The sequence below is a fragment of the Aplidium turbinatum genome, chromosome 1 (assembly GCF_918807975.1).
Source record: "Aplidium turbinatum chromosome 1, kaAplTurb1.1, whole genome shotgun sequence".
Taxonomy (NCBI): Eukaryota; Metazoa; Chordata; class Ascidiacea; order Aplousobranchia; family Polyclinidae; genus Aplidium; species Aplidium turbinatum.
In genome coordinates, this window is record NC_137472.1 from 50673122 (window position 1) to 50690494 (window position 17373).

Sequence of the window (17373 nt, forward strand, 5' to 3'; positions counted from 1 at the left end):
GTTTGTGTTGGAGCCGCGCCTGGAACAACCTTCGGATACTTCGAGTTGCAAATAGTTCGTGTACAAAACACTGGCGGGGAACTGTTAGTCGGAAGCTGTTGTGATGGAACAAGAAACGATTATGGTTGTCATGCCGACAAGTGCGACACTTTTTTCCAAATCTGTCTGAAAGAGTACCAAATGTCTGGGAAAGAGGCAGATCCTGATGCGTGCACATTTGGAAGACAAATCAGCCCTGTTCTTGGAAGCAACTCATTTGTGATTGACAACATCGAAGATCCCACCAATCCGGGCCGCATAAAGATGCCTCTCATGTTTACCTGGACGGTAGGTTTTTCTTCCAGTTCCCATCGCATGTAAATTTTATAAAAATGTGAATTGTGCGCCAGCTATGCATTGAGTCTGCGTAGCCTACATACTTTTGAGTTTTTTCAAAAATTGTTTAATAAAAATTGACAGGACATTCTCATTGATGCACAATAACAGGAACTAATCTTATCAGTCGTCAATTGAAGTTTTAATTAACTGCTTGTTATAACTATTGAACTTTTGTATCTGTATCTGTAGTGTCATGTTCAAATTTTATATTTTATCTGCGGTTAATTGATAGGCTGCAGCATAATAATAGCTGGTTGTCGCTTATTTTTTTGAATAAGTTCATTTTTAACCGCAATTCAACAATGACAACCTATTATTTGCAGTTTTATTGTTCGGATACTTGCTTTTAATAACAAGCGATGATTACGAAAAGCTTTCTTTTTTTTTTACGTATTTTCTTTATCTTTTGAACTTTTCTGGAGGTGTGACGACCGTGCTTGATTACTTAGTAATTTATTTCGGAATTTAACACGTCTGAAGTTTCAGTTGGTTGTCATTTTAACCTTTTTCTAGACTCCAGCTAATGCTCTATTAACAAAGATACTGTTTTCATTTCGATGCCAGAGCAAAATCAAAAAGTAATCATTGGCCAGATTAGTAATCATTACGTCAGAAAAAGCTTTATTTTATATGCCTAGCAATGGGGTCTGCTACTATTCGGTGAGTCCGATTCGGTGAGTTCCTAACCTCTAACCCTAACCCCTAACCCTAAAACGGCAATGATAATTAGGCTACGGTAACCTACTTAATAATTTAAAAAAAAAATTGAAAAAATGGGATCGGACTCACCGATACGGGCCATACCGCTAGCAATGACCTTTGTAATACCGCAATCTTCTTGTTCAGCGCTGGACATGATCAATCCAATCACTGTTCTTTTTTTGTAGTTTTTCGGACAGGATGTTTGGGAAGATGGTAGGAAAAATGATTTTAAGCGCATTGTGATTTTAGGCTACTTGGGAGCTAGCATGGCTTGTATTGTTGAATTCTTTCAAAATGTACGATAATTTCATTTAAGCAATGGTGTGCAGGTAGTCTTTGTCATATGGCTAACCCTTGATTTTGTCCATTGGGATTTTCAATTTTCTTAGCTTCATTTTGAAACTGCTTAAACACCTTATTGTACACGAGCAGTCGGTTTTTTTATCTGATCAACTCAGCGATTCCGTTAATCGGTTGGTACAACCCCAAGAATACAATGTAAGCTTTTCTCGTTGAAGTTGTAAAACTAGATGATCGCCATTTGTGCGAGAAAATGGCTTGCAAGTATGGGCCTCATTTTCTATTGCGCTTCGCAAATGACTGCCGATTTGCACAGTGAAAGCATCCATCGTCGGATAAGAACTAATGGAGTAATTTGTTGGAATGTTTCCCCGAGAGCTGGCGACGTTGAAACAATGTAAAACTAATATTTTTTCTACCTTGGTAGGGCTTTGCGATGTTTTTGTTGTATTGTTGCAGTCAGGGTAGGCTACGCGCTGTTTCTAAGTAATTCTTGCACCGATGCAGCAACTGATCAGGCTTCTGACTGGGCTACTGGTCTCTGGCTACTAAGCCAGTTTGCCTTGGGTGTGCTGATTCACCCTTAAAAATTCCTTTTTGAAGAACCCTTCTGTACTGAGTGTTTATTTTCCAATGCACAAGAACTGTGTCAATCACATTGTAGAATGATTAGGTCACGTGATCCCTTGTGACCTTGTCGTGTGCCTCGCGTTTCTGTCCGGGCGTTCAGCACGAGCCACCAGAACGCCAAGCGGCACGCGCCTCACTTCGCGATTCTTTATCGGCAAATGGCATTATGAGCAATCTTGCAACGTCTATTTTTTGTCTGAAATCATTACTTGCGACGAAACTTCAACAATTGCTGCAAACCATGTGCAAGATTTCACGCGTCTAACGGTCTGGCTTTCCCAATATTCCCAAGCTGACATATTCCCACCGAAATATTTGATGGCAAACATTGCTGGAATTTCTGTTGGCTGGATGCATTTTTTACTGACAGTGCCTTTTTAATAGTGTTTGCAGTTTCTTAAGGCGATCATATCACAAGTCAGTTTCTTCAATCTCCTAATCAAAAAATGCTCGTTCAAACTTTTACTGCTCAGTACTTCCGCTCCATTATAAAAAAAAGCATGCTCCAAAAAAGACGAAATGTTGGTAAATTTAGTTTTCGACAAATGTTTGAAGTTTCGCGTCGTTGCAAGATCTTGAGAGAGAAGCAGCGTGCCAAAGTTTTACAATTGTTGATGTTTAGTTATTTCGGGCTAACTTTGTGGTGATTTGATTGACTCTTCAAACCATTGAAACACAAAACACTCCTTTTCAAGTTAAGAATCTTTACCAACATAATCACTAGGCCTAAGTTTATGTTGAATCAATGTTTCAACAGATAATTAGAGAAACATCGCTGCGATGTGAGATGTGTCAAAAGACAAAGAATAACATTCTTACAAGTAAAAAGTTAATCTATTCGAAAAAGCAAAGCTTTGCTTTGGAATATGGGCATTGCTCTGTTGTATGGTGGCAAGAAATATTATCTTCCTGTTGAAATGAATGCTAGTGGAGCAGGCCGAGACAATAAAACGAAACAAACAGGAATAAAACGTTCGGTCACTTAGAAAGCACTCAAATTTAGCAATGCTGACCATTAGCAGAGACATTAATGGATTTTTTGAAAACTGACACTTCTCCACTTAAATACTTCGCCGAACGATGGTGTGCGCTTGTATAATTATCTGATTATGGAAGTCGCCATCCTGCAAAAAATGTTATCGATAAAGCTAAAACTGTTTGTTTCATAAAAGTTGCACTATTTGGCTGGAATATCAGATGATGTTTTCACAAACTGAATAAATGAATGAAAATAAATCAGATTACTTTTATTTTACGTTATGGAGTGCTATCGCATTCTCCTTGACCACTGCGACAATGATAAAACGTTTCAATTATTGAAGGTGTCATAAATACTTACGTATCTTTATTTTCTAATGTCGCATTTTACTGTTTACTTTAAGTTTTATTGAAAGAGATAGATAAAGTAAACAATTAGGTTTGTCTGTTCTTTTGCATGGTTTTTAACTAGCTCACTATTCCATCTTCGCTCTTAGACATTTTCAGCTTCTTGTTGATAGCAAGTATACTTTTATTTTCCGTTTTGTGATGAGCTACTAATCAGCAATGGAAAAGTAATAACTACTTTACTTTTGACTTGCAAACGAAACGTTTATCAATTTGTCAAATTTTAACCGTGTCGATATATATCGTTTCTGTTTCACATGTTCTTTGTGAGCAATGGGCAAAGCCAGTTTCTCTTGGCCGCAGTTCCAGATTGCGATTGAAAAGCTGCAAACCTTAAAAATTGTGTTGAGCCTTAATCTTGATGGATTTGTTTTGCCACATGTTTTATCGACACAAAGATAGTGAGCTAGCACGTGTTGAAAGATTGCCACTCAAAATATTCATGTGACAAAGTATCGAAGTTTAGCTCAGCTCATTTTGACACAGTGCAGGTTCACCCATCTGATCAAAGGTGATGTGTTAATCGTACTGTTTGGACAAAAGTACAACTTAAGCCTTCCAGCCAGCAACGCTGAAATGACTAAATTACATTGATAACAGGGTAATGGTATTTATATTGTAATTGGTTTTCCTGCAGTTTCTACTTTCATATTGTTATCAAATACGAAATAAGACGTTTTCTGTCTGTTCTAATACTGCTTCAAATGGCATAAGTAGAAAATGTGTGAACTCTTCGACTGAGATTTTACAAATGTTTGTCAAAAAGTCTATGATTTCATCCAATAGTTGCGCACGAATGATGAAAAATTAATAAAAAACACGCAACTTGTACTCAAAAAATTGCTGAATAAAAAACAAAGCATTTGTTTGTGCGAGTTGAATTTTAACGAGATTGCTAGCAATGACCGTTTGATTTGCTCAATACACAGTACAGTGGTAGATTTCCTTTGCAATCACTTGATCGAATCCAGGACTTGGTTTAAACTGGTCGTCTGCGGTTTGCTTCATTGAGTTGAGCTGTGAGGTGTCTCAAACGGTGCCAGACTGTTGAGATGAAAAACGATCCGGTAATGGTGATTGATTTGCTTTCTGTGTACGTGAATACAATGGTTGTTCATGCGCAAAAGCTATATATTGCACACCTTTAAATGCTTGAACCACCCAACTTGCAATGTTTCATATCAAAATAAATGTATCGAGTGTGTCAAGTTACCTTATCCGTGGTTGTCAAGCAATCGTGTGTGCTTTAACTTTCTTGTTTTGAAACTACTGTGGATAAATCGTAAATTACAGGCTACAGTGGCATGTCGAAACTTCGCTGTTTGAGGAAATGTAAAATATCTCACAGATTTTCACCAACAACTTGATGAAATATATTGCAATCAAAAATAAACCTTTTATCGATTTCGATTTTTTATGACAGTTGATGTTTAATTAACGCGTTTATATTGCGCAAATTGTTGAACAGAGTATTAGCATGGTCAGATTGTCTACTTGGCTAGGTTTTGCTTGTTCAATTTGCCATGACCGTTTGTTTTTCCCACGCCTTTGTTTAACCGCATCGTTATAAATTTCGATCCTTTCCAGTTCGGTTCTTTTCTCTTCGCTCTGTCGTACCACCTCACACTTCACTTATTCTTTGATTTGCTTTGGCATCTGTTTATTATCGCTAGAACTTGTAACTCGTTGCGCTCTGCAGTGAATTATCATGTGCAGCTTCCGTTCAACTCTTTTTGGCAGGTCATTGTGTCACTAACTGTGTTGAATTCAAGTGCACCATTGTTATGTTTGATAAGTTTTCACTGGGTACTGTAAATATGGAACTACTTGTCAGATCACACTGTCTGTCGTACAATTGAAAAACTTGCAATAGCCGTAAAGAAAACTTTATCCTCATTGGTGGTATCATTGGTAGATGTGGTAGGCTACTACCAACTTTAAGTTTACGTATTTTATTAAGCGAATATTAAAATATCTGCCATCTGGTTAGCACACTATCTGTTTAGACTTCCGTCCCGATATAATCTTACTTAATAATAATTGTATTATTGCTTAATTTTGCGAGTAGCATCTTGCCTGACAACCAACTTAATCAAACATCAGTTTAATATGGGTACATGGATCCTGTGAACAAATACCGTTGAGCGCACTGCCACCGAAAGTCATAGTCGTCTGCTCTGCGAGGTTCTGCTTCAAGTTCTAAAATTTTGAAATAATAAAACAATCTACAAATGAAGTGCGTCTGTCATGCGGAGACGTAATCCATCCAATCATGTTTTCTTTGCTTCTTGCCAAGTGGGAAGACAAACGTTTTCCATTTAACAAAACGTAAAACAGTGTCAAATATCCCGTGATGTTTCACTAACAATTTTACTGCCGGCATTTTTTTTAAGCTATCAAGTCAACTACCTATTTGACATAAAAAATGGTTCGATTTGACGTTTGTGCTAACACGACGCATTCTTGACGCCTACAACATTTTGTCTATAATCACGTCACTAAATACCCAGTCAAGCCAGCTGCAAAGCCTGAGAAAGGTAAACAAGAGGACAGGTAAACCGTCTTGCTTGAATTTCCTTTATAAATAAATAATTTTGTAAAACAAACAAGCTTCCATTCACTGTTGCAAACGGCGACGTGAAACGCATATTCTATGCGCTGCTTAACGATGTTGAGTGTGGCCTTCATTTCATGGTTATTGCAGACTGAAAATGGTCATTAGTGTTAAACTGAAATGACCAAAAACAGTGAAGTCTTTGCTCAAAAGCTATCCAATCCTAATGCGTCACAAAGAGATGCTTCAACCCAGACAGTAAAGCAGTCGTTTTTTAACATTGATTCGACGTCTGCAGACGTTGAATCAATGTTAAAAAACAACTGATTTGCTGTCTGGGAATGCAATGCATTTTATTTTCGTTGCCTATCGAACAACATTTCTGCTGTAGACTAGTCCCACTTCAATCTACTGTGTTTTCGCTAAATTGGTTCACCTACCAGTACCAACGTGTAGACTTTTTGTTATTGAATTGCTTCTGAGTTTTGTCTGTGGATCATACGTGGGCTGGACACGTTAGTAAAGACACGCCTTAATGCATGACCCTATCCATAACTTGTATCTACAAAAATAATTTCTATAAACTCGCAATAAATGTAGAGAATCAATCAAGTACAATATTTGATTAGTTGTAAATATTTTTTACAAGAAGCCTACATAAATATAGTATGCAAGTTCCGGTGAACTACATAATTATGACACCGATTGCCCTGATATATGTTGGATTCACTGATGTCCGGTTGTTTCTTTATTTTGTGGCTTGTCGTCAGTTGCTTTCAGGAAGAATTTGGTCAAAGTTTACGCAAGTTTCTTTGAGAATGAGTTGAAATCCCAGAACGATTCATGGCGCAAAGTAAACAATAAAAGATGAACTTCCTTTTGAGCTTGCTTCTTGATAATGACAAATCCATTAAATTGACAAAGGAAACAGTTGAAGTGGTTGGCTTGGTGTGAAGTGGACGGAGTTGTGTGAAAGTCAACAGTGTTCTTCACTTAATCAAAATCAATGAGAACAATGTAGCCTATGCAACTTACTTGAATTACTGAGTTTGCAATGTACACACTTATACAAACTCTTCTACTAATTTTGTTTTCATAACCACTAAGCTTTTAGACTACGGAATTAGGGGCAAGTTCCGTTTTAATCTATTGGTAGTTATGGCAAATCTGAAATTCTTGTCTCAATTTTATAACAACGTTGCTACCATGCAACCATATACTCAAACAAACTACAGGCAAAACATTTAGGCCCAACTGACAAATTAACAATTTTATTTACAAAACAAATCTTAGTTATCGTCATAGTTAGTCTTTTAAGTCTTTTAAATTAGTTATTAAGGGCGCCATTGCAATTAATGACCCTTAATCTCTTACACATCGATTTATCATCCATTGTTTGTTTAGCCTTATTTACGGCTCTAAAGTGGGCAGTTTTAGGCTGCTGTCTTGCGCCGGTGTTGAGGTTGGGGAAGAGGGTTATGAACAATCCCTGCTGGTAAAAATAAAAAAATGGATTTTTTCCAGCTAAAAATATCATTGAAAAATTTGAGAAGAGTTGTTTCCTTTATGGTTTCATATTGCTAATTTAGGCTATTCACTTATTTTTGTGTCTTTTTCTCACTTGTTTTCACCCAGTGAGTTGGGACATCTTCACGAGTTGAAGATTTTGCTTGTTTCAACCCAAAAAGAAATTCTTAAGCGTGTATTGACAAGAAAAGCAGTCGTTTTGGAGTTAGATATCAAATCACAGAACCTAACTAAAATTCAAGTCGACTGAAGATGGATGACATTTAGTAAAACTGCTTCTTTTCCAACCATTGCTGCTGTTTCAACGTCTTACATTCTTTTCTTTTACGTACGATGCATTTTTGTCTCAAAATGAAAACTAAAACCTCCACAAACCAATCTTTACCTGATGACTTATGTGACTTAATGGATTTAGATTAGAAAAATTGGATAAAATTTGCAGTGTCATTTGATGCATTGGGAAGTTTTATACACAGCTCGTTCTCTTTCAAACGATGCCAAAATTTCTTTTCAAGACACGCATACGTTTGTCTTCAAAGCAATCTCTCTCCATTGTCTTGAACGAAATCGACACTTTAAAAACAGATCGAAATTCCAGGTTTAACTGCAATTTCATTTTACAACTTATTTGGTTTTGGAATGTTGGTCGCGTATTTACATCTTTTTACCTGCAGCTGACTGATCAGAAAATAAATCCTTTTTTAAATTGATTCAACAGATGCAGACTTTGAATCCATGTAAATAACACTAATGTGCTGTTGGGGCAGCATCTTCTATTTTATCATAAATGTTTGTGAAACGCACGTTTAAACCTTTGTTTTTTGTTGGCAGAGAACCTACACTTTGGTTTTGGAAGCTTTTGACAGCGACAATACCACTGGTAAGATTGGTTGATATATTTAAACCATTACATACAGCAATACATATTTGCATGAAGACATGGAGAAATTAGAAAAAACTTTTTTGCTACCATATGACACGAATAGAAGCCATTTTTGGTAGAAATATTTTTTCGGTTTTAGCTTTGAAGATGATGAAGAAAATAAGGTTCATGGCTTGCAATAATAGATAATATATTTGCTTATTTACTTGTAGAGAAACCACCTTTTCACAATGTTCAAATTTTGTTGCTACTTACCAACTTTAGATTTTAGTTTTTTTGTCTCTGTTGTTTTCCGTTTTCTAGTCAGCTGTCGGGAAAGCAACCTGTTTATTCACATACTTGCAGAGGTGGCAGTTTCGAATCGAGAAGAGAAGCTGATCGACCACCAGACTTACTCCGGTTTGCTCAACCCTTCATACAACTGGCATGACATTGTCCATAACGGTCACACTGCACGCATTGAATATCGTGTCCGGGTCCGCTGTAATGCCAATTACTATGGCTTCAACTGCACCAAGTTTTGCAAACAACGAAGTGGTTTCTTTGGACATTATACCTGCGATCGAAACGGAAACAAGAAGTGTATGCCAGGATGGATAGGAAAAGACTGCAGTAAACGTAAGATTTATTAGAACTTTGGGGAAGAAAGTATTTAGAATCAGATTGCCAACCCCAAAGTCTGCTGCACTCCTCTAGATTATTTTTTTTAAACATTTTTGCACAATCGAATAAATCGCAGTCGATCGCTGTTTTACTGAATCTTTTGTTGAATCAATAACTGAAACCATAATTAACTAAATAAGCGTACGGTATCTATCTCCAAGGTTCTGTACAGAAATCATTAATTCTTTATTATTCTATTTGCAGCTGAATGTAAACTAGGTTGCAGCACTGACCATGGATATTGCAATAAGCCAAACGAGTGCAAGTAAGTTGAATTTGCTCTATTTTGAGATGTCGGTTTGAATATTAGTTAAGTGACGTAGCTTTTACAACTTTGCTTATTTTGACTTGCAAACTGTAAAGTAGGCTATTGCTTATAGATCGGCATGAAAAGATTGAAAACGTTTAACCTGCATAGCTCAAATAATTATTTTCTAAGCAATTGGTGTGAAATTTGGTTTATGCCTTTGATGTCTTTTATGAAGCAAGTGGAAATCGATGCGAGGTTGACGCCTTTTTAAGTGATACCTCAAATGGAGTATAATACTTTTCCATCTACGTCCTACGGAGTGCTGTGTGTTGTGATAACCTTTTTTTTCTTCTAAGCAGTCAGTCAGAAGTTATTTTGAAAAGTTTCATGAAAGTATTTCTTTTCTCGATACTGAAATTTGTCTTGACTGTTTTTTTTTTTATATGGCGAACGTCGAATAACTCGTTTTCACCTCGCATGTGACTTATCTGGGTTGGTATTTTGAGTAACTTGGGCCATTACTTTGGTTAATTGTAATTTAATGCGACCACAAACAGCGTCTGATGTTACTACTTTTTTACAGTCTGTTAATTTGTTTTTTCAAGCTTTTGTAATCTGTTCTAATGTTCTCTATGGAGACAAGAGCGGATGTAGATTCGCCGCCGAACACTGTTAGACAACTGGTGTTAACTTTAAAATCGTTGCAACTTGTGTTAGACATGCAAATGCGCTTCCAAAAAAATCGAAAGTATATTTCTAAATAAGTAGACACGCTTGTTGTAGTAGGCTAATGCCCATCTAGTGCTTTCTTTCTGATTATTTCTATTTTGTTCTACGGTCGCCCTTGTAGGCCTATAATAGGATTGCATCCACTTTTCATGAACCGCGTGGCACAGTTTTTTTTAAGGCTGCGTCACTATACGTTGAAGAGATGTATAAAAACAGACAAGACATCATACCCATGGGTTGTTGGCAATGTCTTCCAGCTTACAAGGCTCAAAATCAACCAGTTTTCTGTGTTGCCAAACCCAGACGAAGTTATAGTGGAAATTAACCTAACATTTTCAGACGTTGGTTCTCAATCGAGTTTAAAAAAGCGCTTTACATCGATGTGACTCATGGAACTAAAATTGCAAACAAAGCTTAGAGTGACGATAATAATTGATGTCCTGAGTTCAATTGCGATTGCATTCCAGCTAACAAAGATAACTTTTGCCGGGATGTGATTATGCAAATTTGTACTGATCAATAGTTTGTTGGTTGAAAAATAAAGCAGAACATGCCTCCAGTTGAACTAACTAAAATTGTAGGCTACTCATTGCTTTTTCTTATTTCTGTTTCAACTGAAATTGATTTAGAATACTCTGTAGGATTGCACATGCAGTTGTTGCATGTGTACTGATGCAACACTGCAGCCCTGGTGTGATAATATCATTCGCTTCCTGAAAATCAAACAAAAAACGTGCTGATCGCTTTTGAAATTTGTGTGGAAAACTTGAATCAAAATATGGCGTCACTTGTCAAGGAAATCTTGAACATAGATAAACAAAAGCTTTTTTTGCTTTGTTTTGATTTTAAATTAATCGACAAAATGTTTTTTGATCACTTTGCCACACTCCAGAGGATGCTCAGAGACGTCACGAACGAAATAAATTTTTGACGTTTGTTATCACTACTGACCTTTCTGAATACGTGAAGATATTTTCATTCAAGGGTGTCAAGGTTTCAAGTTTGTTTCTAATCTGTGTCTTCATTGTAAATATTTACTTTGGCTAGTCGTCTTTTAAATTGAAGCATGATGAGTTTTCAGTTGAAATCCAGTGTTCGTCGCTCGAACACATTGACTGATGTCAGCGTCTAACACGATTGAGCGCACTGAACAAGCAACCCATAACCGCTGACGAATGTACAGACTACAGACCGCCGTTTCTCTTCGTTGTCCATTTGCGGTTTATCCATTTTTCTGACGAGCTTGTATCATACTTGTGTCAACCGCGAATGGCGTAACTTCTTTTTTTCCCGTGAGAAAGTCGGCGAGCGAATGAAGCGAGCTGTCTATTGTCGACCATGATCACCGGGTACGATTAATTGGCCTGTGTTAAACCAGTCAAGTATGCTAAGACTGTTACTAAATCATCAATCGCACCTGTGATTGGCGCGTGCTGGCATTTTTTATTTGTGAGAATTATCAAATCATCATGCACATCTCTGGCAAATCTTTTGTCACAGAATTGTTTTACAACGTTGTGGGCATTTGCGTGTCATTTCTTACCAGGCAACGGGCAATGGTGCGTAAATAATTGCAAAGCGCGCACGTTATTAAACAGTTATTTTGGTATACAACTAAATTAAATACCCATATTACTTGAAATTTTGGTTAGGTTAATTTCTGTATGGACTCTTGTACTTGTCAGGCCACCCGCAGTGAAAATAAGATGAATTAACCGATTACACAATTGTGGAAAAGCGCTGTAGCTCATATAACTACTGTTCCTTCACCTGTAAAAAAAATATTTTGATTCATTTTACTTCAATGTTGAAGGACACCATGGAATTACTTCAAAGTGTCCGTTTGCTGCATCGTTTACGTTCAAATCGTTTCAGTTAAAACTGCGAATGGCAGTTGAAGACTCTTCAACATTGCATTGAGTCTTGTGTATAACGCAATAAAAGACCTCGTTGCAGAATTATTTCTACAAAATTATTCATAACATTCTCCAGCCTCAGGCGAAATGTTGATCATCAACACATTTCTTGGATTAAAAATAACGAAAATTTTAACTTATAATAATATAATTGATATGTAAGCTATGTTCTTCTTGCTTGTAAGCTTATAACACTTGTAATTGTGTTCCAAAAAGGCATACTTTATGTACAAAAAATTGCAAAATTTTTTGATGCGCTCATAAATCATTCTTATGTTTGACTAAATAAAGTTGACAGGGCAGGATATGTCACTGGTCATTTTTTCATAAAAACTTAAAAATGAAATCTTGTTGAGTGATTTTCAATTTTTAGTTGGAAATCGATGTCGTTTTTATGCATCTGTGAATCCACATTCATAGAAATTGTATAATAAACGTTGCAGTTGGCTAAGTCTTAACGTTTAACCAACGTGTAACAAACTAAGGACAAAAATAAAAGATGGATACGTGTTTAAACACATGTGTTGGTGAGACATTGATATGTTTTCAAACAAAACTTGATTTATTGGATCACTTTGCGATTTTTTGCTCATTGATTTTCATAACATTCGAGCTTAAAGTCCGAGATATGATTTTAACTTTTTTTTACGCAACGCAAACGTTTATCTCAATTCTAACGTTCGTGTTTTCCTTGAATGATCTTGATGACTACAACACTTAGATATGTACAGTTCCGATTTGAAGCTCCGTTTGCATTAATTATAATGAGTGAAGGTCCAAATTTTTTCAATCTTATTACTACTTTGGAGGATGTGCGAATTTTCAAGCTGTTTTTTGTCACGTTTTTACCAAGTCTCCAATTTTTTTTTCTGTCAACTTGTGGGCTGGTCTCAGTGGTCCGATCATATTTCTTACTATACTTAATTTTAGATTTTAAATCTCCGAAGCATTCTGCACTGCATTAATTGGCCTTGGTAATTAAGTTAGCGCCAAACTGTAAGATTTTATTTCGTTTTTCCATCCGTTTTTGAGGGAGATAATTGGTGTCAGAAAATGCGAAAAACGTCTCCTGCAAACATAAGAATATGTTGATGAGACTGATGGCAGCAGCTATTGGTGCAAAACCAAATGACTTGACGCTAAATCTTGTAAGAAGATAGCCATATCTGTATTGTTGAATTGAAACTATTTGACCGTGAGCTCTTAGTCATGTTAGGATGTCCCAGACAGCAAAATCCGTCATTTTTGCATTTACGTCTGCAGACGTTGAATCAATGCGAAAACGGCGGATTTTGTTGTTTGGATACCAGCAACTCGTCTAAGCCTTCATTGTACACGCCATTACCTTGGCCTCCTGTGGAGTGCTTGTCAAAAAAAAATTCTGATTGAGAGAAAAAAAATTATCATATCAAATTTCAAACACAGTATGTTTGGCCCAGACAGTTGCCAAATTTTTTTCCCAAACTTGTATTTTGACTTTTCTAAAATAGAACGCACAGTGTCTTAGTAATAAGTGTTCTTGATTCGGTATTTTTAATTTATCGGAAATTATTTTGCACACCCCATTTTTAATGAAATTGCAATAGCCTGATTGTCGGTAACATTTGCACGCTTGCATGGTCTTTCATTAATGCTACAAAAATTGCAATTGTCAAAAACGCCGGCCTTGTCGCTAAAATAGCATTGTTCATCAATTCATTAGCTTTGAAAAGCAAAGCAAAAGATATGAGTTCAAGTGGCTGCAAAACAAAAATCATTTTTTCTCTGTCTTAAAGAAAAAACGTAAACGGTATGTCGCTGAACATATGGCATTGAACTTGCATCTGTCGTCCTCACCTTGCTGATAACCTTGCTAATTTTGTTTGATTCTTATAAGACAGACATAAAAGCATAAAATTGAAGAGAAACTGGCGTTCTTTTATATTATGAGTGAGGTTGTCTGGCCACCGGGAAGCCAAATAAAAATTTTATGTCAAAATAAACGTTTTTGAAGAAATAACCTTTTCGTTACGCTGTATGATAATTACAAGCCGCTCCCAGTGTTTGGAAATGCGGCATTTTGTGTCGCCACTTGCCAGTTCAAATAAACACAGATCTCATGTGCATCGTGCTACTGTGTTAAGCTTATTGTTGATTCGTTTAGCAAATTCAGAATGAACGACCTTTGTTTAAGAAGTATTTATGTACTATTAAGTCGAAAATGTTTTTACTTTTTTGATATTTTTAAGCTGTTTCTTTTTGAAAACAAATTGATTAGCTGCTGGTGCATGGTGAAATGTTTGCATGGGAAAATAAGTCAAGGATGACCATACCACCCCGTTTGGCTGTCAAAGCTACATTTCACAGCTAAAGATGCTGTCAAAGCTACAAAGTTGAATAATTGGTAGACATGAACTGTTTGCTTGTACCGATATCGTTTTCAACGCCATTGTGAGACGAAAACTGATGGCTGGCAGTAAGAAAGTAGACATAAAGCGTAGTGTACGAAGTTAACATTTCAAAACCGCATGCTTCTACAGACAACTGCAAGACAATTTAAGATCATCACCTTCACTTTTATTAGTTGTTACTAACGTTTTGTGATGACACGCAAATAATGTATTGTGGTTTTAAGAAAAAAATGTCATTTTTTAAGACTCTCTATAAAGTGGCAATACAATGTCGCAGTTCTTTTTAACTTAAAAAAACTTTTTTGTGTCTATTTTTGCAACAACACTGTGAAGTTGGAAACAGCAAGAACGTCTTGCTGTGAAATGAATCGTATTGCCGCAGTGCCAGTTCAATAAGTTGAATCATTGCTGGATATATTTTGCATAAAACACAATAGCCTACTGGATGAGGAAAGAAAACGTTCAAAAAGCGCGTATTCCATGTTTCTCACTACGAGTTCAAAATTTAAATAATTGCTTCAAAGGTTTTGTCCAGATCAGCATGTAAGTTTGAACTGGTTTAAACCAAAGAGATCCTGCATGTCGTTAACAGCCGTGGGAACTACATGATAACAGATGCTAATCGCTCATAGGTGTTTCTAACGGCTGTGGTTTCCCTTGTTTCTTTTGATACTCATCCGCACCACTCAAAACTATATTCGCGACTATCCGGCTACAAGTTCACATCTCAACCACCTAATACCGCTTTTTTACATTTGCATTTTTTCTTTTTTTGTAACGTTTTTTACTCGTGCAAACGTTAATTCAATGTAAAAAAACAAGCGGTTTGCTAGCTAGAATCGCACTATCTGACAAAATATGGTATCATGGTAAAAATCTGTGTGTTTAAACAAAAAGCAATGTATCTGTCCATGACTCTTGCAATTTCATAACACAAAAAATCACAATGTAGTCACGGGTATTGATGCTACAAACAAGCGTATTCTGACATGCAGCATGTACTGACTGTACAGTCGTTCCTGCCTCGCAGAAGAAAGCCATAATTTGTTCACGGCTACGGGAACAGCGATTTTCTTCATCGAGCATTTGAGATATTTGGTTGAAGAGTTTTGTTGGTACAAATAACATCGCTAACGTATTGTTTAAGCTAAGTCGAGCACCACTTAACCATGTAGCCTACTATTGTGTCATGCACGAAGACTATCTTGATGCAAGTATGTCAATCTAGTATGTCTATTTCTAACATTTCCTAAACGGTGTCACTCGTCGTTTTTGCATTAATTCAAAAAATGCGCTGTTTTTGACTGCGTTTCGACATAATTTAACAAAAAAAGCAAACAATGACAGAAGATATTTTCAGACTTGCCAACTGTTTGTGAAGTTGTAGGTCAAAGGTTGAGTACAATGGATTGAATTTTTTTCGCAAGGTTATTGTAATCTAACTTTCAGTCTGTTTTATGGAACATTTTCAGTACAACGCTTTTCGAGATGAGTTAAATATTTTACTGCATTTATGAATAGTGTTGCTTTGCAGAGTGTTGTCACATTGGCTAATCAGATTGAATTGTTTAACGCTGAGCGTATTCTCTATATTTGTGAATTGTAGCCTATGTTATTGTGATGTAAGCTTATTGTGTAAGTTACTATGATAGAATCTGATTTGCAGATAACGTTATTTCTCTATTCGTGTGGAATATTCCAACACGAATGGCTGGGGTTTTTGTTTTTTTTCAAATTTCCTTTGTTTTCGCTGGCATTGTGGGTTGTCGACTATATCTTCACATTCTAGCCAGGATTTGCTAATTTTATTTACGTTTTGTTGGGATCTTATCACTCAATTTGGCGTGTTGCTGTTTTTACGCGTTTCAATGATCAGGCAGTCAAGCGTGTCGTCGAATATCTGCTGACCTAGTTTGTTTAACGTTATTTGTAATGTCTATATAAGTTATTCCCTTTTCTCCAGTTATTCGCTGTGGAGATCTTATTTCTTGGTTACAAAATTGAATTTTTGCCGTCGTTTTTTTAAACATCAAAAGCGACAAGTTGATATCGTTTCAACTTCGCTGGAGGTAAATAATGTCAAGTACAGCTTTATCAACTGTGGTATAGTCACCCATGCGTAAATCATCATCATCATCATTTTCAGCCTGTGAGAGCCCACTGCAGAGCGTAAGCCTTCCTCTTTTCATGCCAGTTTACATGATTATGTGCTAGTTGGTACCAATTGGTTGTATTGCATTGTTTGTCAATGTCGTCCCTCCATCTTACTTTTGGTTTTCCTTTCTTTCTTTTGGTTTCTCGTGGTGTCCATGTTGTTAATTTTTTAGTCCATCTATTGTCCTGATATCTTGCTATATGACTGTGTACTTGCTTGCTACGTACTTGCTTGCTATATGACTGTGACTTGCTATATGACTGCGTAAATAATTGTGGGAAACCTGAACACCGAGTAAATGGTGTCAACAAAGTCTAGTTTGGCATCATCATCATCATCAAAAAAATCTGAAAAAAGTAGGCCTATTTCTCCATGCCCAACGTTTTTTAACTTGGAGTAAATGTACACGTCGGATAACTTTGTTAGTGGATGGTGTTAAATTGATTGTGTTACACGTAGCACATTGGGTGTTGACTGCATAACTGCAAAAGTCGTTGAATGGTTCGTTTAATGTGTTTAATTTTTAGATGCAAGTATGGTTGGCAAGGGGAACTGTGCAACAAATGCGACCGCTACCCCGGATGTAAACACGGGTCCTGCTCTGAACCATGGCAATGCAACTGCGACACCAACTGGGGAGGCTTACTTTGCAACAAAAGTAAGCAGACTTTTTCTTGTCTTTCTTTATCAGCAGTTTTGTATTTAACGATGTAAAATTGGTACAACATTAAAAGGATAAACTTTAGTAAGATATCATATGCAGCATAGCGGCTTCTGAAGAACTAGTGTAATGCGCCAAGCAAATGATCTTAACTGTGTCTTCCATTGGCTGTTACAAGAATGATGTCATGATGACGGTGACGTGATGTCATGTTTAGCTGTCAATCTAGACCGTAGCAACATTTCAATT

At 36.6% G+C, this 17373-nt stretch overlaps 1 protein-coding gene across 2 annotated transcripts in view; it reads left to right on the plus strand.

The window, feature by feature from the left end:
* Window positions 1-17373, plus strand: part of LOC145782403 (protein jagged-1b-like) — a 43913-nt gene that overhangs the window by 1000 nt on the left and 25540 nt on the right. For both annotated transcript variants that reach the window (XM_082594187.1, XM_082594194.1), the window contains exons 2-6: window positions 1-327; window positions 8309-8357; window positions 8706-8978; window positions 9228-9288; window positions 16991-17121. In XM_082594187.1, coding sequence (XP_082450313.1) covers window positions 1-327; window positions 8309-8357; window positions 8706-8978; window positions 9228-9288; window positions 16991-17121 — 841 coding nt within the window. The remainder of the gene's footprint in view (window positions 328-8308; window positions 8358-8705; window positions 8979-9227; window positions 9289-16990; window positions 17122-17373) is intronic.